Source organism: Canis lupus, chromosome 28 (genome assembly GCF_003254725.2).
Source record: "Canis lupus dingo isolate Sandy chromosome 28, ASM325472v2, whole genome shotgun sequence".
NCBI classification, from domain to species: domain Eukaryota; kingdom Metazoa; phylum Chordata; class Mammalia; order Carnivora; family Canidae; genus Canis; species Canis lupus.
This window is the reverse complement of record NC_064270.1, coordinates 13005417-13031088: the sequence shown is the minus strand read 5'-3', so window position 1 is coordinate 13031088 and position 25672 is coordinate 13005417. Positions and strand designations below refer to the sequence as shown.

Genomic DNA, 25672 nt, shown 5'->3' with positions numbered 1-25672 from the left:
AGAATCAAGTCCCACATCAGGCTCCCCATGAGAAGTCTGCTTCTCCCTCTGCCTGTGTCTCTGCCTCACTCTCTATGTCTCTCATGAATAAATAAACAAAATCTTTTAAAAATAAATCAATAAAAATAAATCTTAAAGACAGCTCAACACTTGGAAAATTGAACGCAGAACTGAATATAAATCTTACAGCATCAAAAATAAATAAATAAATAAATCTTACAGCATCAAGTAATGTGACTAACAGAAATCCAGAGCCATAGGACTGCAAAGGGGCTTTTAGGAGAAGGGAGAGCTCACTTCATGCCATCCCTCAGTTTAAATAAAGCTTGTCCTTGCTCTTAGAATAAAATCTGAACTGCTTGCCAAATGAATGAGGTGTGTGCCACCTCCCTACTCTCCTTTCAGACATGTGGTCTCCCTGGTGTCCAAGCTCCTGCACTGGCTGGCTCTCTGGTCCTAAGGTCAGCCAATCATCACTGCTCTGAGCTTGCCTCAGCTTCACATCTGCCTGGACTGCTTGTTCTCTGGAGATTTCTTTGACTGCCTTTAATGATGCAAAGCTCAGGGATCCCTGGGTGGCGCAGCGGTTTGGCGCCTGCCTTTGGCCCAGGGCGCGATCCTGGAGGCCCGGGATCAAATCCCACGTCAGGCTCCTGGTGCATGGAGCCTGCTTCTCCCTCTGCCTGTGTCTCTGCCTCTCTCTCTGTGTGTGACTATCATAAATAAATGAAAAATTAAAAAAAAAATGATGCAAAGCTCAAATCAAATGTCACTTGCACATGGCAGGCCATCTCTGACCCCCAATCCAAATCAGCTACTCCAACCCACCCTAGTCTACCTTAGACCAGTCTATATTATCACATACTGTTTCATTTTCTTCATTGGTAAAACCTGAAAATGTCTCCATCACTATGTTTTCACTGTTTATTTTCTACTTCCTACACACACACACACACACACACACACACACACAGACCATGAGAGCAGGATCTTGCCTGCCTTACTATCTAGCCCCATATCAGAGCTTGACACAAAACGTTCAATATGGGATCCCTGGGTGGCGGAGCTGTTTAGCGCCTGCCTTTGATCCAGGGCGCGATCCTGGAGACCTGGGATCGAATCCCACGGTGGGCTCCCGGTGCATGGAGCCTGCTTCTCCCTCTGCCTGTGTCTCTGCCTCTCTCTCTCTGTGACTATCATAAATAAATAAAAATTTAAAAAAAATACTAAAAAAACCAAAACATTCAATATATTCTTGTTGAATGAATAAATGAACAAACAAAGGACCAATCACAGCGTGGATTAGTTACCACCTAAAAGTGAAATACGTGGTTGAAAAACCTAACAGCATAACAATCACCATCCCTTAATGATTTCTATGCTTTTCTTTTTCTTTAGAACCACTATTTAGCAACTGTTATTTCATCTTATGAAGAGATATTTTTTGAAAGGTAAGCAATTCCTTTGGCTTTATTTCAACTTCTTTTTCTTCTGTTCAATATATTCAATATAGTAATTTTTTAAAAGCATAAAGGCTATAATCCCTTTTTTGTAAAAATTATTTGTATATTCTATCTGCACACTCATTCATTTAACAAACATTTATTGAGCACCTAGTATGTGCTAAGTATCATTCTAAGCATGGAGGAAAAGCAGTGAAACAGACAAGATAGTAATACTGACTTCACACAACTTACATCTTAGTAGTAGATACAACGAACAAAAAAAGGAACAACTAATTACATAATATGCCTTTAGGTAATGATAAGCATTATAAAGAGGAATCAAGTAGAGGAATAGAGAATGGAAAGGGGTGGCAGCCAGGAACTAGTTTAGGTAGGGAGGGAGATCAGGGCCAGCCTCTCTAAAAGTGGTGGTATTTGAGCATGAACTTAAATTTGTAGAGGGAAAAGCCACACGAAGATTTAGGAGAAGTGCATTCCAGGTGGGGAAAACAGCAAGTATAAAGGCCCTGGAGCAGAAATAAGCTTAGTATGTCCAAGGAATATAAAGGACAGTGTGACCATTGCTGATTGGGCCTTTACATGACATACAAGTTTTTTGTTAAGTATGGGGGACATCACTGAATTGTTTCGAGTTGGAAAGTAATTTGATTTGTGTTTTCAAAACTCTGGCTATGGTGTAGTTAATAAAACTAGTGGAGCAAAATTAGAAACAGGAAGAATATTCAAGGAGGCTATTGTCATTATCTAAACAAGAAACACATGGTGAAGCTATTGTCATCATTCAAGCAAGAAATATATGTTGCCTAGCCTAGGATGACAGTGGTCAAGGTGAGAGTAGTTTCCAGATACACTTCAAAGCAGAGTTCATGTAACTTGGTGACAGGAGGAGTAAGATAAAAAGAGGATTATGGATAAGTCCTAGGTTTTGCCTGAGAAATTGGATCAATCATGGAATATTTGTCAGTTTGAGGAAGCAGAGGAGGGAAGGAGCAGATTTTGAGTCATTCTGATAGGACTGTCACCAGTTGATAACAGGGATTATTCCTAGTTGATGGGGTTTGGGAGTAGCATTTTATTTTTATGCCTATTCTTTTCTATGTTTTCTACATTTTTATAACAAACAGATTTCCTTTTTACATAAGCAGATGAAGTAATTTTTAAGAAGAATTCTTTTCAAGGACCTTTAAGAACAGGAAGCCAAATTGGAGGCAGTTTCATAATATAACCAGGCCAATGTGATAGTGGCACTCTGGCATTGTAGAAAGCTTTGGAGTCAGAAAGCTAATTTAATCTTCAGATTTGCCAAATATAAGTTATATGATCTGGGAAAATTATTTAAATTTTAGGGGTTCTCATACATGCAAATGGGTTATAATGGTCCCTCAAGAAAGAATGAGGTAAAGGTTAGATGGGATTATGTGAGTAAGAGCATTGAATCATTCCATCAATCACTCACTCAAGTATTCAACCTATATCCAGATCTAGTTACTAGAGACACATCAGAAAATAAAAGAGACCACTTCTCTATCCATGAGGTATTTATATTTTTACAGGGAGAGAAGACAATTAAATATACAGTATGTCAGATATTAATAAGTGCATTGGGGAAATATTAAGAAGGGCAAGGGGAAAGGAAGTGCTGGGGGACTGAACTGGTTTCTCCTAATCCAGTTGATCCATTCTCATTTGGTGGCATTTGTGGACACAGTTTGCATTTGTAAGGCTCTGCTCTTGCAGGTTCAGAGACTGGAGGAGGTGGGTGGTAGTAGGCAGGAATGCCTAGTAGAAATCCTAGTGGAGAGTTGGAAATACAGTTCTAGAGTTCAGAGAAGTAGCATCAAGAGACAGAAATGTGAGAGTCATCACCTTATATTGGGATTTGTGTATGAGATCATCTGGGAATAAGTGCAGGTAAGGAAAAGAAATCCAGAAACAGTCCCTTGCAGACTCCACATGATTGGGAGGATAAGGAGAAATAACAAGCTCTTCCCTCTCAAAAATAGCCTCAAACACTCCACCATTTTCATTGGGTCAACATCTGCTCATTCAGATCTCAGATATGAGTTCATACATTATCATACATTATCTCCTTCCTTCATTCTTTAATTTAACTAGCATTTTGTCCAGATATTACATAGTAAACAGTAACTATCATTTTGCTCAGATATTACATAGTAAACAGTAAGATAGTTGGTCTTGGCCTTCACTGAGTTTACCTTCTACTGGGGGAGACAGACAATAAATAAATAAGCAAGAAATAAGCAAGATAATTAACAGACTGACAAGTGAAATTCTCTGATTAAAATAAATAGGAGAAAAAAAATAAATAGGAGATAAGACGAAGCATAACCAGGGGAGAACTGTTTATTTATTTATTTATTTTTTATTTTTTTTAATTTATTTATGATAGTCACAGAGAGAGAGAGAGAGAGAGGCAGAGGCAGAGAAACAGGCAGAGGGAGAAGCAGGCTCCATGCACTGGGAGCCCGACATGGGATTCGATCCCAGGTCTCCAGGATCACGCCCTGGGCCAAAGGCAGGCGCCAAACCGCTGCGCCACCCAGGGATCCCGGGAGAACTGTTTAGATGAGATGATCAGGGGAAGGTCCCCAGGTGACAAATTGCAAGAATATTCCAGCAAGGAGAATTGGGAAGGGCTTGGTGTCTCCTGAGGATTAACCTCCCTTACTCTCCACACTTGGCCAGGCTCTCTTCGCCTTGCTCTTTCATAACACTTGAAACCCAAATCTCCAAGAGTGCTTGCCAATGTGAATGGAGCTGGATGTGTGATTCATCTATAGGTCCAGCCCATGAATATTTATTTAGCAGGGTTAAATGACATTGAGATTGCTCTGCAGAAGCTCAGAGTTACTGATGCATGATAGAAAATTTACAACCAAGATAACTGGAGATGTGGGTTGAGAGCCCACAATGTCCCCCTTCTCTCTCTCTCTCTTTCCCACATTCCCTACTCCCTTTCTCCTTTGTTTAGCATCTAGAGAGAGTGACAGAAGGAAGAAGGATAGCTACTCCCCACCTTCCTACTTGATATGAATATCCTTCTACCTCTTCCCACTCCTTTGCAAGTTTTCATGTATTCCTTTATTTGCCCATATTTCCTTGGTGGGAACTTACTTCTCCTGCATATCTGTAGTCACTGGAATTGATTGAGTAGAATGTTGGGCTCACTGCCAGGGAAAGTGTGGAGTCCAGGCTCTCCTCCACTACTTAGTTATGTGACTCTGGGCAAATCCCTCCTCTGGAATGGGAATTACTACACCCTCCTCCCCAGGCTGTTGTGGGGAATAAAGAACCAGTTAGTACCCTGTAAGGTAATGTAGAATTGTGAAATAATGGAGACTTCTTGGTCCAGGCAGGGACAGCTTTGAGGATACTGAGAACCCAGAAAGTAGGAAATGCCTAAAATTTGTCCACTTTCTCACATCTCATCACTGGGTCTCTGATCCTCCTACCTTTTGCTTTCACTCATAAGGACATTTGTGATTACACGGGGCCCACCTGGGTAATCCCTCTATCTCAAGATCAGCTGATAAACAACTTCAATTCCATCTGCAAACTTCATTGCACCCTGCCAATGTAACATCACATACTCCCAGATCCCAGAGATTAGGATGTAGACCTCTTTCGGGACCATTATTACACCTACCTCAGGGAAAGACAGGACCCTCTGATCCACCTCAATTCCTGCATGCTCTCCCTGAACCTCCAAAGCTAAATTAGGTGACCCTGCTTAGTGCTCCCAAGTGGTTACATCAATCACATTTTCCCCAGTGTTGTGCTTGCTTATTTGTAGTTTTGAGGACAGAGACTGCCCTTTTTTGCTCTTAATTGTCTGTCACTTAACCAGAATGTATGCACCACATGGGCAGGAGTCTTTGTTGGTTTTATTCTAGATAAAAAATAATAATAGTAAAGCTGTTAGCCTTTAGTAGTAAAGTATATATATGTTGAGTGAATGAATTGTATAGCCATCATCTTGCATGGTCTCTAGCACAGAATAAGTGCTTCATGCTGCTGCTACTCTAGTAATACTGCTAATAATATGTATTGAGCCCTCACAATATGCCAGGCACTGTGCAAAAGGCCTTACATGCATTATCTTATCTGATCCACCCAACTCATGAGAGAGGAACTGTTTCTTCTCTATCCTATACAGAAGGAAACTGAAGTTTAGGGAAGTTTAATTAATTTGCCCGATGTCAAATGGCTTAAGAGGGAGTTGAACTTGTACTTAAAATCATATCCTTATGCATCAGGCTAAATGGGATAAGTTAGACAGAGAAAGACAAATACTGTAGATCTTACCTCTATGTGAAATCTAAAAAAATCCAAACTCATAGAAGCAGAGAATATAACGTGGTTGATAGTGGTTGGGGAAGTGGATAAAATGAGATGTTGGTCAAAGGATGCAAACTCCCAGCTGTAAAAAGAATAAGTTTGGGAGATCCAATGTACAGAACGGTGAGTGTAGTTAACGATCCTATATTATATACTTGAAAAGAGGGTATATCTTAAATATCCTCACCACATGCACACAGAAACACATAGATAATAGTGAATAGTGATAGAAGTGTTAACTGACCCTATTGTGGTAATCATTTTGCAACATATGCACGTATCGAATCACACCATTGTACGCCCTAAATGTACACAATGTTATATGTTAATTATATCTCATTAAAGCTGAAAACAATTTTTTAAAATATCATATCTCTCTAACACACAGGATCCTTCCACTTCTAGTTTTGGGAGGCATTGCATACACTCTGACTTTAGGGCACACATTCTGGTACTCGAAGTGGAATTTGGGGGAAGGAGTATCAACCTCAGCTTTGATATATAGAAGGTATTCCCTGTTTACAACAACCCAAAGTTCAAATAGACAAGGAGGGTACATTCCTCTTTTAGAGAATGAGGGTCATCTGTTTAGAATGAGTGAAGTCCCCATAATAACTAGATACATTTGCCAGAGAAACAGGAATTCTTTTATAGAGGAACAATTTGGGCTCTCTGAGGGCCACCAAGCCAAGCCTTCAGTAATTACAGTAGATATTGTCCTAGAGAAAGGGCCTAGTATGTGATAGCATTAGTAATGCCTTCACAGCCTTCTGTCTTGATTCACTACCTGGGGTGTCAGGATCTCATCAGAATACTAAGGGATTTAGCAAGGGTTGTAAGGCGGCAACCCTGTGGTACTACAGATTTGGTACTTATCTTAAGCTGACCCTCTGGACCATATCAGACTGGCCTATCTAAATAGCGTTCACCCAATGTATCTAAGAGGAAATTGTGATCTTTACTGACAGGTTATATAAGCATAGAATTTCCTTGGAAAAGTTTGCTAGAGATAGAGCAGCTGGATACAAAGGAAAAGTCAACAGTAGTTTCATTCGTTCATTCATTTAACAAGTGTGCACCTGTGCCAGGCTCTGGGTTAGAGGCTAACAATCATCCTGGAGAACAGGAACAGGGTGTCGGCAGGGCTACATTATGTCCTAACTGTAAGAGCTAGCACCATGGATGAGTACATAACAGGCAAAGCAATAAGACTGATTACAGTAGCAATTGCAAGGGGAAGTGAGGGAGTCCCAAGATTGGGAGCTGGGTTAAGGTGAAACAGCACGAGCAAAAAAGCAAGAAGGCAGGCAATGAGGGTATCCTCAGAAGACAGTAGGCAATGTGGCGAGGCTGTACTGGGTTGAGGAACAGGATGGCAAGTCACAACTGGGCCTGGTACAAAAGACCTGAAGACCAGGCTGAAGCACTTGTATTTTATACCATAGAACATGAAGATCCACTGAAACTTTGTTCTTTGAAAATAGGTGTAATTTATATACCATAAAACTCAGTCATTTTAAATGTATAACTCAGTGATGTCTAGCAAACTTACTGAGTTGTGTGATCATCACCATCATCCCGTTTTAGAACATCCTCATCATTCCAACCAGATGCCTCATGCGTTTGCTTTCTGTCTTTGTACGTTTACTTTTGCAGGACATTTCATATAAACAGAATCATATAATATGTGGTTTTTCATGTTGGTTTCTTTCACTTAGCGTAGTGTTTTTAGAGTCCATCCATGCATGCTACAGCGTTCAATCATATGGATATACCACATTTGATTTATCTATGGGTAGATAGATATTTTGTAGTTTCTATCTTTTGGGTAGTTTCTATCTTTTGGCTATTATAAATAAGACTGCTATAAACATTCTCATGTGCAAGTCTTTGTTCTCTTGGATAGGTACCCAGAGTGGACTTTTTGCCTATTTGGTAAATTTATAGTTAACTTTGGAGGGAGGGTCTTACGTCATTATTTTTATTTCTTTTTTTAAAAGCAGCTTTATTGAGATATAATTTGTATACCAAAAAATTTCCCTCCTTTAAATATACAATTCAATGAAGCTGTAAATCAATATATTTACAAACTTGTACAATCTAATTTCTATTTTGAATAATACTGCTATGAACATTCACATACAAATTTTTGTGTGGATGTATGTTTTCATTTTCTTGGGTAGATACATAGGGGTGAAATTACTGGGTCATGTAGTAAGTATATACTTAACATTTTAGGAAGCTACATAACTATTTTCCATAGTGTCTATAATATTTATTTTCCCATTGGAGGGTTCCAGTTTCTCCCTATTCTCACCAACACTTGTTATTGTGACTTTTTGACTATGGCCATTCTAGTGGGTATGAAGTAATATATCATTATGGTTTTATGTTGTATTTCCTTAAGACCAATAATGGTGACCATATTTAAGAGGTGCTTTATTATAAGCTCTTCATAGATCTACTTTGGTGAAATGTCTATTCAAATCTTTTGCCCACTTTTGAATTGGGTTGTTTGTTTTATTATTGTGTTGTAAGAGTTCTTGACATGTTCTGGATATAGTATCATATTTATGAATTTTAATTGTTTTCTCCCAGCCTGTGGCTCATCTTTTCATTTTCCCAATGATATCTGTTGAAAGATGTTTGAGGGGAAAGGAGACAAGACAGAGGTGTGCTTCAGAAAGAATCTGGCAGCAGTGTGTGGGATTGATTGAAACAGACAGAATCCTAACTAATACATCTCAAATTGTAATGTAGGGAATAAGCACAGGCCAAGTTTCTCAAAATTCTCTGGGAACCAAAGGGTTATAAGCAACTATTTATTGAAGCCTGTTTACAGTCCAGTTAATCAGTAAGCCAGAATCAGTGAAACTACCCATTCTGGGGGAGTACAAAAACCTTTCAAAAGGTTTCCCCAGATTAGAAGTAGTGATGGGGGAGGGGAGATGAGTGGCTATTCCAGAGCTACATAATTTCCAGCTTTGAACGGGACAATTCTGAACTTTCTTGTCAGGATCTGTCACACTGCTGTTTACTGGCAGGAAACTAGGAAGACCTGGTTCTTGGCCCTTAGATTTTGACTAGTTGTTGGGAGAGGTGGAGCCCATTTTAGTGGGTTTCTTTGAAAAAGCCTAGCAAGATGTCAGGCCTGCTCTTGGTCTCCTTCCACCTCCTCCTTCTCTTCAAGTTGGTCGCTCCAGTGACCTTTCGCCACCACCGTTATGATGACCTTGTGCGGACGCTGTACAAGGTGCACAACGAATGCCCGTACATCACGCGGGTTTACAGCATCGGGCGCAGTGTGAAGGGGAGACACCTCTACGTGCTGGAATTCAGCGACTACCCTGGCATCCACGAACCCTGTAAGCCCTGAGCAGTTCTTAGAGTGTATGGGGGCAGGACCCTTCCCTTACAAATCCAGTAATTGGGGTGGCTTCTGGGGAAGTCCATGGACCCTTCCACCTCTAAAGTGTCACCTCTTCCTCCAGCTGTGCTAAGTATCTCCCTGCTTAGCCCTCATACTGCCCCTGCTTCTGGGAAGCTGCAACCTCAATTCGGGCTGTAGTCTGTTGTTCCTTTAGAGGTTCTGTTTGCTCGAGACCTTGATGGTAAAAGGTGAGTCTTCTTCCCTACTCCCACCCTATCTCCTGCTTTCCCTCCCATTACTCTTCTTCCTTCCATGCTGTTATGCTATTTTTATCCAGTGCTTCAGGAGACACAAGCAGAAATAATTAGCTCTTCTCGTTCTGCCAGGAAACCTGGAAGGGTTTAGGGATATGTTTTGCGGAATGACAGTGTGATAGTATATGGGATCCTGGAAAAAGCCTGAGGTCTTGGGTATTAGTTTTATTCATTGGATTACGTTTTGTTTGTTTCTATTATAAAAGCAATCTGTGTTTAGATTAAAATAGAAATTAGATAAAGAAACAAGAACAAAATTCACCCATAATCCCACCACTCAGAGATAATCATTGTTAAACATATTGATGCATATCCTTCCAGACATTTTTGTATGCATGTTTAACAACCCCTCACATATTTTTTTAAATTGAATCATACTAGAACTACTTTTCTCATTTCTTAGTCTTTTATAAATAGCATCTGTGTCTGTAAATATATATCTATATATTCTTTAGCTGCATAATATTCCATTGCATGGTTGTATATAACTTTATTGATTGATAGACATTTCAGTTGCTTCTAATTTCTCACTTCTTTACTTACAGCAATTGTGACATCCAAATTATATCAGTTCCTCCTTCACCCTGTTAGCTTCATATCTCTTTCTTCCTTTCCCCTTCCACATCTGTCACACTAGCCAAACACCATCACAACATGCCTAAAACATTGCACTAGGCTCTTGTCTCTTCTAACTTCTACCTACCACCACTCTCTAAACCTTCCATTTAGCACACAGATGCCAGAATACTTTTCCCAAATATTCATAATAATCCTCTCATTCCCCTGCTTACAATCCTTCAGTGACCACCTCGCACCCAGTGGATCTTGCCTCTGACAGCTTCAAAATGTTACATAGCCAGTGGGGATGGGAGGGTGGAGTGGCACTGGCTCAAGGAAATCTATGCCATTAAATGAGAATAAGGACTTTGCTCTGAAGCCACACTTGCATAGAAAGCACCGTGCTTTTGGGACTGTGTGTTCATTGCAGTCTTGTGAGTGCTAGTGAACACTATAGGTTAGCCCCTCGCTCCCATGCTCCTTTCCACTGCCTAGCATTTAAGTCCTCCTTGGAGCTTTCTCATACTATTCTAGTCATGACTGACTTCTCTTCTCTGATGCCCTATAACTTAGCTGTTCATCCATTCACACATTCATTATTCATTCCACAAATATTACTGATTCCACAAAATCTACTATCTGCAAGCACTTTTGTAGACTCTGAATATACAACAGAGAATAAAAGAAAGATCCCTCCCTCAGGGGCCTTAATTCTAGTGGTCTAAGACTGGCTAAGTAATACATGTTGAATCAGATTAAAAAAAAAAAGATGCTATAGGGAAAAATAGCCTTTAAAAGAGAGATAGCAGGGCAGCCCCGGTGGCCCAGTGGTTTAGCGCCACTTTCGGCCCAGGGTGTGATCCTGGAGACCCGGGATCGAGTCCCATGTCGGACTCCCTGCATGGAGCCTGCTTCTCCCTCTGCCTGTGTCTCTGCCTCTCTCTCTGTGTCTGTCATGAATAAATAACTAAAATATCAAAACATAAAATAAAATAAAATAAAATAAAAGAGAGATAGCAAATGCCAAAGTGGGGTGGGGGGATCATTGCTGTTTAGGAAAAACCTCCTTTGAGGTGGTTTTTGAGCATGTGATGGAGCATGCCATACTGTAACTGGGGAGGAAAATGTTTGTAGACAGAGGGAAAAGCAGGAGCATGCTTGGCATGTGTGAGGAATAGCAAGGAGGCCTCTGTGGCTCCAGCAGAATGAACAATGGGAAAGCAAGGTCAGAGCAGTATGGTTGGTGATAGGGATACTGGGCAGGAGATCATGTGGTGCCTTCTAAGCCTTTGTAAAGATTCTGGCTTTTAGAGTGAAGCGAGAAGCCACTGGAAGTTTTTGTTTTGTTTTGTTTTTTTAGACTATATTTATTTATTCATGAGAGACAAAGCAAGGCAGAGACATAGGCAGAGGGAGAAACAGTCTCCCTCAGGGGAGCCTGATGTGGGACCGGATCCTAGAATCATACCCTGAGCCGAAGGCAAACACTCAACCACTGAGCCACCCAGGCGTCCCAAACACTGGAAGGTTTTAGGCAGAAGAATGACATGACCCGACTTAGAATTTTTAAAAGAGCACTCAGAATAGGGATAAATTTGTAAAAGACCACTCAGACAGGAATCAGCAAACTATGCCTAAGGCCCAGTCCCCAGTTGAAGTAAGTAAGTTTCACTGAAACACAGCCATGCCCATTTTCTTTTTTTTTTTAAGTAAATTCTACAGCCGAGATGGAGCTCAGGTTCATCCCCAGATCAAGAATCAAATGCACTGGGCCAGCCAGGCACCCCTGCACATTTGTTTTTGTATTGACTATGTCTGCCGTTGCTGGAAGAGTCAAGTAGCTACGACAGAAATAATGTAGCCCACAATACCAAAGTATTTACCATCTGACCCTTCACAGAAAAAGCTTGCTGACACCAGTGACAGGAGAATAGACTTAAGGGGTGGGGCATATGCAAGGGGTTCGGCAAAGAGATTTACTGTAACAACGAAGTGTCAGAATATGGGGCTTGAACCAAAATGATAGCAGGGTTTGTTATAAGAAGTGGTTTTATTCTGGATGAATAGAAAGTGGAGACAAAGAGTTTTATATTGAGCACCTTTAAGTGCAAGACATTATGCTAGGTTCTATAAGGCAGTGGTTCCCAGACTTTTGGATTTCACTTAAGTTTAAAATTTTTTATAAATTTTATTTAAATTCAATTTTCCAACATATAATATAACACCCAGTGCTCATCTCATCATATGCCCTCCCTTAATGCCCATCACCTGGTTACACTTTCCCCCAACCACCTCCCCTCTGCAACCCTTTGTTTGTTTCCCAGAGTTAGGAGTATCTAATGGTTTGTCTAACAAGGAAATTTTTAATAAATAAGAAAAATTGGAGGGGACCAACAAAGGTTTTCCAGATTTTATTTTGCTGAACAAGGATGTTGAAGAATACTATCTGCTATCTGCTATTACCATCCTTTCCTAAAAGAAGGGATATTTTAACACCAAGGAAAGTAAGAAAGATATAATCTAAGATTAAAGAAATACTCTAAGATCTAAAAATATACATTATAGAAAATTCACTACACAATCCTTGTGGGTTATAGACATTCCTTTGGGAAAAGCTGCTATAGATATACTAAGATAAATACAGTGGATTGCATCCTAAGGAAAATTAAAATGTGCATACATTGCAAAGGCCAGGTCTAGTAAGGAAATGGAACATGGGCAAAATTAGGTAAAATTCAGAGTAGAAAATGTTAAGTACTAAAGGAAAGTTCAATAGCGAGTTTGCTCCTAGCAGGAAGAACCCAAAATGCCTTCTCAGAGTGACATTTGCATTGAGCCTAGAAAGATAGTGAGGAGGATTTGGAAATGTGGAGATGAAGAGGTACAGAATCAGAAAAATCATGGAGGCAGGAGAGTGTAAGGTAGAGGAGAAATCAAGTGACAAGAGCTTTTCTCCCTTTTAAAAAGAGTCAAGAATGATTTTCCTTAAGTGGTTCTAGAGGCTCTTTCTATGCCCTCAGTTCTTACTTTAATCGAACAGTTAGTATAGCCAAAGAGAAGACATAGGTAGATTCCTTCCTACTCTGTGCCTCCAGACATGGCATTCTCAGATATATTTTAGTTTCCTTAGTACCAGGAAAATTAAGTTTTCAACTGGGATGATTAGGAACTGTTATTCCATAACCTAGACTTTATACAAGCAGGTCTTGGGAAAACACCACTTTTACCCTGAAAAGATTTGTTTCTTTTTTTTTTAATTTTATTTATTATTTATGATAGTCACACAGAGAGAGAGAGAGGCAGAGACATAGGCAGAGGGAGAAGCAGGTTCCATGCACCGGGAGCCCGACATGGGATTCGATCCCGAGTCTCCAGGATCGCGCCCTGGGCCAAAGGCAGGCGCCAAACCGCTGCGCCACCCAGGGATCCCCAAAAGATTTGTTTCTGAGAAACATCAAGCTACCACAAATGCCACCTGGGCTTCCACTTCCATCTTACTAACGAGATGACCTCCAAGAAATTATGCAACTGCCTCTGTACCTCCCTTCTTCTGAGGCTAATACTGCCTTCTTCATGGATTTTCTGTGAAGACTGAGTAATGAACACAGTAGTTCAATGGCATGAATTTCTGTAGATTCACAATTGTAATTTGTTCAAAAGGGCCTCAGGGATCACTGGAAAAGACCCAATGGAAACGTAAATTTTCATTTTTTCATTACGGAAAAAGAGGGAAAAGGTCCCTCTGCAAGGTTAGGAATCCTTGGCACTTGCAAGCCTTCCCCCATCTTCTCTCTTTGTGCGTGTTCTCGCACTTGCAGTGGAACCGGAGGTCAAGTACGTGGGGAACATGCACGGCAACGAGGTGCTGGGCCGTGAGTTGCTGCTACAGCTGGCAGAGTTCCTGTGCGAGGAGTTCCGGAATGGGAACCAGCGCATCGTGCGGCTGGTGGAGGGCACGCGCGTGCACATCCTGCCATCCATGAACCCTGACGGCTACGAGGTGGCCGTGGCGCAGGTACTGAGCCCCCAGGCGGGGAGGCCCTGTGCACAGCAGAGCCCTCTGATGAGTCCTCTAGGTCCCGCTGTCAACGCCGCCGTGTGGAACAGAGAAAAAGCCGGTGGAACTACAACACGGCGCCGAGACTGGGGTTCAGCCCAGTGGCAGCTTAGGCAGTGAATGTGGGCTCCCCCTGAGCTTCGTTCCCTCAACACCTTTCCAGCTGACTTCCCAGTTTTATTGTGAGGATCAGTTGAGGCAGTATCAGGGACAGCGCTTCATAAACTGGGAAATAACTGGTGTGAAGGGCTCTTGCCTCAATTTTTAGCTTCAAACCCTAAATACTCTTCTCCCTCCCACACTACACTTCCATTTGCATTTGGGGGGAGGGGGGGAATAGAACCTGCTTGTTCCAGAATTGCACCATCGGGGGCTAATTCTAGATTCTTCATGCTTTGGGTTATATTTCTATTTTTTACTGAGGTATTGACATACCATATTAGTTTCTGGTGTACAACATAGTGATTGGACATTTGTATACTTTGCTAAGCGAATACTATATTTCTGTATGGCTTTTTCCTCTACTTGTATAGTAGTCAGCTTTTTAATAATTTTAGAATTACATTGTGCAGGGGTATATGGGCTTTTATTTTATTTTCTGACATAAATTCAAAATGTCAGTGTGACGTTTTTGTGACTGTGCATCAGAATCACAGATGAAGATTTTTTAAAATACATATTCCTAGGTCCCCCACCCACCCAATCTGCTAAATTAGAATTTTTCCAGGGTGAAGCCAGGCACCTGCCTTACACAATGGATATGTTCCTTTAAAAGCTGTTCTCCAGTTTTCCCACTGCAGTGTCGTTAATGTGCACCTTTCTGATTTGCCAGTGGGGGAACAAAGCTTTCTTTTCTCATTTGTTGAGTTGTTTTGGCCAGAAGCTGTAGATTACAAGGGTCGAATTTGTGTTTCATTCAACATCTTGGCTCCATACCTCCTCTGCCTCAACTTACCTCCCCAGCTCTATCCTCGAGTAGGTTTAAAATGGGATGGACCAAAAGGACAGGTATTGCATGGTTCCACTTGTATGGGACAGAGTGGTCATATTCATGGAATCAGGGAATGGAGGGAAGTTGACAGTGACTGGGAGGAGGGGAAATGGGCAGTTACTAATGAAGGTATATGAAGTTTTGGATGAGTAGGCTAGATAAGTTCTGGAGACCAGCTGTACAACATTGTACATATAGTCAAAAATACTGTATTGTACATTTAAAGTTTTGTTAAGAGGGTAGATCTCATCTTGAGTGTTCTTACCACAACAAAATACATTTTTAAAAAAGTAATGTAGTGAAATCTAGTCTTAAAAATGAAAAAAAATTGCAAGACTATCTCAAATAAACATTTTTAAATTGGAATAGAGGCATTAACGTCTTGAGACTTGAGTTTCCAAAGTAGCAGGAATATTTGAAAGATATGTGGGGGGATACCTACAGCCTGGCTGCTTTCCTTCTATTGGCCTTTCCCAATATCCCATTGGGCAAACTGGAGAACATCAAACTTGTTCACATCGTTTGTGGAATGAGGTGGGGTGGGAGAAAGTGGGGAAAATCATGGACAGCCTTCTAAATCCTAGAGCCATCTCGGGGGAGCCAGTCACCTTGCTCAGCTGTATACTTGTTCAGAAGGAGCAACTCTTGAACCTGAGCCCAAGAGAGGACCCATCAGGTTCTCAAACTCCCAGAGCTACCTGCCATACTCAGAGGAAACCTGTCTGCATGGCTTCACAGGGAAGACCTGCCTGGCCACCAAACTTTAATGCTACCTGTAGGTAAAATAGAATAATTTCCCCTTTTCCCACCCCATGAACAATTTCCAAATCTCAGTCCCTAGAACCTGTGCATATGTTATGTTACATGGCAAGGGAGAATTACGGTTGCAGATGGAATTAGGGTTGCTAATCATCTGACTTCATAATATCCTGGACTGTTTGGATGGGTCAAGTGTAATCAATCGCAGGGGTCCTTTAAATGTGAAAAAGGAAAGCAGAAGGTCACAGAGAGATCTGAGGATGTCATACTTCTGGTCTTGAAGAGGAAAGAAGGGACCATGATGAGCCAAGGAATGTGGGTGGCCTCTAGAAGCTGGAAAAATCAGGAGATGGGTTCCCTTAGAGACCTCAGAAGGAACACAGCCCTGTTGACACCTTTATTTTAGTCTTGTGAAACCCATTTCAGTCTTCTGACCTCCAAAACTATAAGGTAATGAGCTTGTGTTGTTTTAAGCGACTAAGTATGTGGTAATTTGTTACAGAGGGAATAGGAAACCAGTATACCACCTACCCTGTTTATGGGCACTTTCTATTAAGGAAACTCCTGACCTGCCAACCTAATGACCTGGTGTGAGTGGTAAATCAACTGATAAGTAAATTAACATAGCTGTTAATATGGACAATTATGAGCTACATTGATTTGAATAAGCAAGTAGTGAAAAACTCCTGGAAATGTAATAAAATCATTATCTTATAGAAACGAACAACCAAATTCCCAGTTGAAAAATTATATAAATGTTTTCCCTCAAAACAGAATTAATATAGGGAACTTAAGGTAACTTAAATAAATATTATGTTCTCAATGAGATATAAAGTGGTATTATACAATTGCACAGAACTTTGCAATTGTACAAAATTCTTTCTTAGCCAGTGTTTCAGTTGATTTTTGTAACACTGTGGGGAAAATGCATGAAGCAGTAATGATATTCATCCCTGTTTTACAACTCACACAGCAAGTAATCAAATATGAGCAGAATGCCATGAGAAATAGAGAAATCTAAGAACAATAAATATTTTTTAAAGATATGAATGTGGGGGTACATCTGTGACTTTTTAGCTGCCCAACATCCATCCAGTCACCCCACTTCCAGGAGCTACCACCAATTTGAGCTCTACTCTCTCAGTCTACAGGGCTCCAGTGGACACTATTCCCCTTCTCCAATGCTATACAAAGTATTAAATGAAATTTTAGTTTTGTGAGGGCCTTTGAACAATCTCTATTCTACTGCTTTATGTATTTTAATTATATATATATATATATATATATATATATATATATCTCCCCATATATATTATGAATTTCTAGAAGGCTGGTATAACGTCTCATCATCTCTTTTTCTAGTGCCTTCAGAGGGTTTCGAGTAGAGATGGGCTTAAATAAATGTTGATTGGCTAAAAGGATGAATGAATGAGTGAATACATGACCAAATAAATGATACAATTTGAAGTGTGAGCAGAGGAAGAAGACCCAGGAAGTTGATACAGCAGAGAAGAAAAATAAACAAGGACCCTAAATTTAAAAAATAAAGGGGTTGGGGTGGTTTCCGTGGTGTATCTGCTTTGCTGAAAAAGTTAAATATAGACTTAAATTATAACCAGCAGTTCCTCTAATAGGTATCTACCTAGGAGAAATTAAAACATACATCCATACAAAGACGTGTATGTGAATGCTCATAGCAACATTATTCACAATAGCCAAAAAGTAGAAATAATCCAAATGTCCATGTGTGGGGTTGAATAGTATCCCCCCAAAATTCATGTCTACCTGGAACTCCTGGCTGTGACCTTATTAGGAAATCGGGTCTTTATATATGCACTCAAGTTGAGGTGAAATCATACTGGATTGGGGTGACTAACTCAAATATGACTGGTGTCCTTAGAAGAAAAAAGAAATCTATACAGAGTCACACAGGGGGGAGAAGACCTTAAAAGATGAGAGTAGAAATTGGAGCAATGCATCTAGAGCTGAGGGATGCCAAGAATGGCCAGCAGCCACCAGAGGCTGGAAGAGACCAAGAAGAATCCTCCTCTAGAGCTTTTGGAGCATATGACCCTGCTGACATCTTGATTTCAGACTTCTAGCCTCTGGAACTGTGAGAGAATGAATTTCTATTGTGATAAACCACCTAGTGTATGTAATTTGTTACAACTTACAGCGGCTCTAGGATATAGGGCTATATAATCATCTCTTAATTGGTGAATAGATGAAATACAGTAAATCCATATAATGGAATATTAATCAGACATAAAAAGGAATGATGTATGGATACATGCTGCAACATGGAGGAACCTCAAAAACATTATGCCCAGTGATAAAGGCCAAATATGTAATGTATGATCCCTCTTACTGACATGGCCATAAAAGGCAACTCTATGGAGAGAGAAAGTGATGTCCCAGGGCTAGACTAAAAATGAGGAATGACTAGATAGGCATAGATTTCTTTTCAGGGTGTTAGAAATCTTCCTAAGTTACATTGTGTTGATGCTCACACAACTTTCGTCATCAGGGACTAACAATTCATTGAGTTGTACACTTAAAATGGGTGAATCTTGTGGTATGTAAATTATATCTCAATAAAGCTATATTAAAAAATAGGGGTTCCCATTATCCTGAAATGCCCTGCTCTTTTTTAAAAAATATTTTATTTTATCTGTTTTGTTTTTTAAAGATTTTATTTATCTATGCATGAGAGGCATAGAGAGAGAGGCAGAGATACAGGCAGAGGGAGGAACAGGCTCCATGCAGGGAGCCTGACATGGGACTCGATCCCGGTTCTCCAGGATCACACCCCGGGGCCGAAGGTGGCGCTAAACCGCTGGGCCACTGGGGCTGCCCTATTTTATTTATTCTGACAGAGAGAGAGAGCACAAGCAGGAGAACAGCAGTGGGAGAGGGAGTAGCAGACTCTCTGCTGAGCAAGGAGCCCAATGTAGGGCTCAATCCCAGGACCCCAGGATCATGACCTGAGCCAAAGGCAGACACTTAACCGACTAAGCCACCCAGGCACCTGTGAAATACTCCACTCTTGTTAGAGCTTCTCCTGGGATCTCTACCATCAGCATGTGGTCTACAGGGAAACTTGAACCATGCCATGGGGACTTTGGATAAATTAAAGAAGAAAATGCTACATCATTTGATAGATTAAGCTAATGCCCAAAAATACTATGCAGTGTTCTTCCACTATAAGATTCAGCCTGAAACCTTCCTTTTTCATTTCTTCATTTTCCCACTAGGGCGCAGACAGTTCTGGGTATCTGGTTGGCAGGAACAATGCAAACGGAGTGGACCTAAACCGCAACTTCCCGGATCTTAACACCTACATCTACTACAATGAGAAACACGGAGGCCCTAACCACCACTTGCCTCTTCCAGACAACTGGAAAAGTCAGGTAGGAGACAAATTTGCATGCAGAAGCAGGTAAATCACCATCTGGAATTTCTTCTAGCAATCTTCACATTAATTAAACAGGCAAGAATGAAGCATTAATTCAGCTCTGTGTTAATCTGTCCAGAGCAGTAAGAACTGTATCTTCCACTCTTTGTATCCATTTTCTCTCCTAGCAAAAATCCCCTCATGGTGCACAGGCTGTTTGATGTTAGTGGCCATGATAGTAAAGTGAAAGTGGTATTATACAATTGCACAGAACTTTGCAATTGTACAAAATTCTTTCTTAGCCAGTGTTTCAGTTGATTTTTGTAACACTGTGGGGAAAATGCATGAAGCAGTAATGATATTCATCCCTGTTTTACAACTCGCACAGCAGGTAATTGAAGGACTCAGGATTAAAACCAGGTCTTCTGACTCCTAAGCCAATATTCTTTCTAGTGCATTGTAATGTCAACAGAGGACTCTAGTATTCTATAAGGAAATTTCTCCTACATGTGATGAACTATGTGCTCACCAACAATTAGCTATAGAAGGAGGTTCGGGGGGATCCCTGGGTGGCGCAGCAGTTTAGCGCCTGCCTTTGGCCCAGGGCATGATCCTGGAGACCCGGGATCAAATCCCACATCGGGCTCCTGGTGCATGGAGCCTGCTTCTCCCTCTGCCTGTGTCTCTGCCTCTCTCTCTCTCTCTGTGACTATCATACATAAATAAATAAAAATTAAAAAAAAAAGAAGGAGGTTCAGGGAGTTCTGGCTCTCCAACCATGCTACCCCTCTTCAAACCAATCTCTCTCTCCCTTTTTAAAATAGACTTTATTTATTTTTATCTAACAAGAAGCCGTAATTTTATTAATGATATAAACAGAAAATTTCAAACCAAGCTACAGTTACTCTTTTTGAAACACCCAAAAAAAGGTCCTCCATTTTCAGATGGTTACATTGTTTATTCTGTGATAGCATTACTGCTGTTCTTCAGGCTTGGACTGCCTTTGCTCCTGACACATTTGCTTGTGATATGACCGGTTCTATGTCCTTAACCTCTATACCTGTTTGATCAACCTCTTCCTCTTCACTCTCCTCTTATATGGTTGGAATCTGTGTGTTTTCTTGACTGTTTGAAACAGCTTCACCTTGAACTTTGAGTTTCTCAGCAGCTGCTAGTTGCACTTGCTGAGAGAAGTCCTCGGTAATAGACTTTATTTTTTAGAGCACTTTTAGATTCACAGCAAAACTCAGGGGGAAGTAGAGTTCCCCCATACCCCCTGCTTCCCATTATTAACTTCTCCCACCAGAGTGGTAATTTGTGACAGTTGAGGAACTACAATGACTCATCATCACCCAAGTCCATAATTTACATTAATGTTCACTCTTCATGTTGTACGTTCTATAGGTTTTGATGAATGGATCATGGCATTTGTCCACCGTTATAGTATCACACAAAACAGTTCCACTCACTGCCCTAAATGCTCTCCTTTTAGCTATTTTGTATATTGAGATTTCAAATGTGATTTCATTTTGAAAAAGAGTCCATCCACTTAACTTTTTTAAACCATCAGGCAGAAGACCAAAATTTTCCCTTCTATGCTTCTTATATCCAGGAAGATACTCTTTGTTGTATTCAGACATGCAATCTTCTCAGGCCACTTCCTGACAAACTCTTTTGGATATGGGCATTTGGCACCTCTGGTTGCAGCTTCACTGCCAGGCCCTCATCTCTCCACAGGTGGAACCTGAGACCCAGGCTGTGATCCATTGGATCCGCTCCTTCAACTTTGTTCTTTCGGCCAATCTCCATGGAGGGGCAGTGGTGGCCAATTACCCATATGACAAGTCCCTTGAGCATCGGGTCCGAGGGTTCCGCCGCACTGCCAATAGCCCCACGCCCGACGACAAGCTTTTCCAGAAGGTATGCAGAATGGCAGCTTGTCTGGCCAGAGGCACCTGGGGCTCAGGAAAGTATTTGAGGGGTCTAATGTATGACTATATTATAGTTATAGTTATGGTGATATGAATATATTAATGAAAAATAGATTATGTACATAAAGAAATGTTTACATAGGGGGGACGCCTGGGTGGCTCAGTGGTTGAGCGTCTGTCTTTGGCTCAGGGTGTGATCCTGGGGTTCCAGAATCAAGTCCCACGTTGGGCTCCCTGCATGGAGCCTGCTTCTCCCTCTGCCTGTATCTCTGCCTCTCTCTCTCTGTGTCTCTCATGAATAAATAAATAAAATTAAAAAAAGAAGTGTTTACATAATAGTTCAAAACAGCAGGAGAATAAAAAGAACAGATTATTTTATAGTTTATACATTATTAGCAAGTATGGCTAATATAACAATTAACATTAATTATTAATTGATCAATTAATGAATTTCATAGAGTAACACTAGTTATTGCTTTGCAAAGCAAATACATTATTATATTTTTTCCTCCAGTAATCTCATTTTTTCCACTGTTGTAAAGTAGTAATGAAAGAGAATTAAAGGGGATCCCTGGGTGGCTCAGCGGTTCAGCGCCTGCCTTTGGCCCAGGGTGTGATCCTGGAGTCCCGGGATCGAGTCCCACATCGGGCTCCCGGGATGGAGCCTGCTTCTCCCTCTGCCTGTGTCTCTGCCTCCTCTCTCTCTCTCTATGTCTATCATGAATGAATAAATAAATAAAATCTTTTAAAAAAAAAGAATTGAAGAGATTCCGCATATATTCCTCTCCTCCCTGTATATAATACTGGACCCTATATATAATTTTTTCTATACATACCTATGATAAAGTTTAATTTATTAATTAGGCACAGTAATAATAACTAATAATAAAATAGAGCAATTTTAACAATATACCATAATAAAGGTTATGTGAATATGGCCTGTCTTTCAAAATATCTTACTGTAGGGGCACCTAGGTGGCTCAGTCAATTGAACATCTGACTCTTGGTTTCTGTTCTCAGCCCCTAGTCTGAGGATTCTCTCTTTCCCTCTCCATCTGCCCCTCCCCCTACATGTAGGCGTGCTTGTGCTCTCTCATGTTCTCTCCAAAATAAATAAACAAATTTTTAAAAAAAATCTTACTGTACTGTATTCACCCTTCTTGTGATGATATGAGATGATAAAATGCCTACACGGTGAGATGAAGTGAGGTGAATGACGTAGGCACTGTGACCTAGCGTTAGGCTACTACTGACCTTCTGACATATTGTCAGAAGGATCATCTGCTTCCAGACTACAGTTGACCATGAGTAACTGAAACCACAGAGGGCAAAACCGTGGGTAAGGGTAAGGGACTACTGAAATTCTTTGCATGGCAAAGGCCTATCTTGTTCCTTTGTTTTCTTTCATAAAACTAAGCTTGCCGTCCTTGTTCTTGTAGTGGTGAGTATCCCACCTGTCATAAAACTCAGCTAGAAAATGGTATACGTAGAAAGGAGTTTATATATCATCTAGTGTCACCCCTCACTTTCACTTGAAGAAATTTATTCTTAAGATAGTGGAAAAATCAGAATACAGCTCTTCTAACTCTAGTCCTCCACGCATGCCCCCCCCCACACACATGCATGTGCTCACACACACCATCTTCCTATGCCTGCTGGTATTTTCTTTCACTAAAGTAATCAGTTGTTTATACATAGTGAGGTTTCGTGGTGTCACCCTACTTCTGAGTATGAGCAGTGCCGTATGAGTTGGGAATACTCAGGTCATTTTCCACCTGCTCTACCTACAGCTGGCCAAGATATACTCCTATGCACATGGATGGATGCACCAAGGTTGGAACTGTGGGGATTACTTCCCAGATGGCATCACCAATGGGGCTTCCTGGTATTCTCTCAGCAAGGGTAAGAAGAGTCCTGGGTGCAACAGTGCTGCAAGCTGAAGTGGAATAGGGTTCATCTCTCTTTCTAAATTATCATTTTTCTCAGGAAAACAACAGGAATACCATAGAATTTTGCATTCAAGTAGAGATCTGAGAAATGGAGAACTCTTAAGTTGGCATTTAATGTCATCTTGTGATTCTTTAAAATGAAGGTAGGGACACCTTGTGGTCCTTTAAAACTGGTGGTTTACCTAGTAGATTAGGGCATAGGAGGGAAATAATGAAGTCAAATGATGATTAAGACTGTGACTGTAAGGGTAAATTGGGTTGAAACCCAGCTTGCCCATTTACCAGTTATGTGGCTTCAGGGTAATTACTTAACCTATCTGTACTTTGTTTTCTCATCTGTGCTTTAAGAATAATAATACTTGCAAGGGCCTGGGTGTCTCTGTCAGTTAAGGATCTGACTCTTAATTTTGGCTCGGTTGTGATCTCAAGGTTGTGAGATTGAGCCCCACATTGGGTTGCATGCTGGAGCCTGTGTAAGATTCTCTCTTTTTCCCTCTCCCTCCCATGCTCTCAGGAAGGGAGGAAGGAAGGGAGGAAGGAAGGAAGGAAGGAAGGAAGGAAGGAAGGAAGGAAGGAAGGAAGGAAGGAAGGAAATACTTGCATCGTAATTTTGATGTGAACATTAAATTTAAAAATTACATAAAGCATTTGGAAATGCCTGGCTTATTAATGTTAGGATCTTTTTTTAAAGATTATTTATTAGAGAGAGAGAGAAAGAACACTAGCAGGGAAGGGTGAGAGGCAGAAAGAGGCAGAGAATCTCAAGTAGACTCTGCACTGAGCACGACGCCCAACCTAGGGCTTAATCTCACAACCCTGAAGTCATGACCTAAGCCAAAATCAGAAGTCAGATGCTTAACCAATTGAGCCGCCCAGGTGCCCTAATTATTAGGGTCTTTTTAAAAAAGACTATTTATTCATTTGAGAGAGTGAGAGCTAGAGTACAAGCGGGGGGGGGGGGGCAGAGGGAGAGGGAGAAGCAGACTCCCCGCTGAGGGGGAAGCCTGACTCAGGCTTGAGCCCAGGACCTCAGGATCATGACCTGAGCCAAAGGCAGATGCTTAACTGACTGAGCCACCCAGACACCCCTATTGGGATCTTTTCTAAGTAGCGTTGAGCTATATGCCTTACATAGCAACAGATGACCAAAGGAGCTAGCCTAGGCATCAACAGTTTCCCTGCTATGTGCTTGCTTTCTGTAGCCTGCCTGCCCGTCTCCTTTGAGCCTGAGTTTGCCATTGACATTGACCATTGACAGCATAACAGAAACCCCCAGCAAGAGGTTTCTGTCTCTCTTTCTTGAGACTTCCCCAATACTGAAGGCCTTCCCCAACATTGGGGTTCACTGTTTATGAACTTTTGTAGATTGGGAACCTAAAGATAGGAAAAATGCTGAAGCAGAAAGTCAGGTTCTTTTAGGCATCAGGTTTTAGAAGCTATCTCTCCCATCCTTTCAAATATGACCTGGACAGAAAGATTACTAACAGAAAGCTCACTGTTAAGAGCTGAGCTAGGGCAGCCCGGGTGGCTCTGTGGTTTAGCGCCTGCCTTTGGCCCAGGGTGAGATCCTGGAGTCCCTGAATCGAGTCCCACGACAGGCTCCCTGCATGGAGCCTGCTTCTCCCTCTGTCTCTGCCTCTCTCTCTCTCTCTCCCTCTCTCTCTCTCTCTGTGTGTGTGTGTGTGTCTCATGAATAAATAAATAAAAGCTTTAAAAAAAAAAGAGCTGAGCTGATGGCTGGTTTTATGAAGAGTAGGGAAGAGGAAGGTTAGGGAGTCACCATGTACTGGGAGGTGATAGACATCTTGTGGCTGAAAACTTGCTTAAACACAAAGTGAGGAGATTTTGTTGAACTTTATCATCTTTATTATTATTATTATTTAGTTTGCATTAGGAAACCAATAGGTCCTTCCCCCGATTTAAAATATGAAATCTACTTTTCCAAATTGTACTTGTTTCTCCCTCCCCCTTCCCATCATCTGGGAAAGCATGGTCCAAGAAGTAGGGGGTGGATCTTACCCCATACCTACTGAAACTTAAGCTAAGGAGGCCTAGCAACTTGTATTGGCTGGAAGACACAGCCTTCTAGATTATTCTGTTGCAGAGAGCGATCCAGCATAAGAGGTACAATTCTCCAACTTTCCTCATTCTATAGCAGCCACTTATGCTCATCAGCTTAGAGCAGGTAAAGTTGATTAGATGAATACTTTTTAACCCAAATACACTTGTGATATAAATACCACTCTAATAAATCAGGAACATATTTTTTAAATCATTAACTCAGAAGCTAAAAACAGACAAGCCTTAGATGGAAGAAAATTCCAGCTGCCTTCTGCTTTCTTAGGGGCCCATTTTTCTGGGTTAACTGTTCTCAGGTTAGTGCTGTTTTCTCAGATAGGAGGAGGAATGTGAAAGCAAGATATTCATCTTATCTCTAACCCCCAAGATCTGAAGAACATCATCATCCAAAGAGAAGATCTGTCCCTCTAGAAGCAGCACACTTGGCAAGTCTATTATCAAGGCA

At 41.1% G+C, this 25672-nt stretch overlaps 2 protein-coding genes across 6 annotated transcripts in view; both read left to right on the top strand.

Annotated features, from left to right (window-relative positions):
- Positions 1-25672, top strand: part of LOC112672186 (dynamin-binding protein) — a 210683-nt gene that overhangs the window by 50982 nt on the left and 134029 nt on the right. The window lies entirely within an intron of this gene.
- CPN1 (carboxypeptidase N subunit 1) overlaps positions 1415-25672 on the top strand; it is a 33616-nt gene continuing 9358 nt past the window's right edge. Inside the window, exons 1-6 of one of the 4 annotated variants that reach the window (XM_025466882.3) lie at positions 9016-9190; positions 9317-9443; positions 13886-14082; positions 19129-19284; positions 21006-21188; positions 22990-23101. In XM_025466882.3, the coding sequence (XP_025322667.1) occupies positions 9434-9443; positions 13886-14082; positions 19129-19284; positions 21006-21188; positions 22990-23101 (658 nt within the window). In that variant the 5' untranslated portion in view covers positions 9016-9190; positions 9317-9433. Of the gene's footprint in view, positions 1452-8496; positions 9191-9316; positions 9444-13885; positions 14083-19128; positions 19285-21005; positions 21189-22989; positions 23102-25672 lie in introns of those variants that run through there. The other 3 variants (XM_035707752.1, XM_025466881.3, XM_035707751.2) reach the window with 3 other exon arrangements.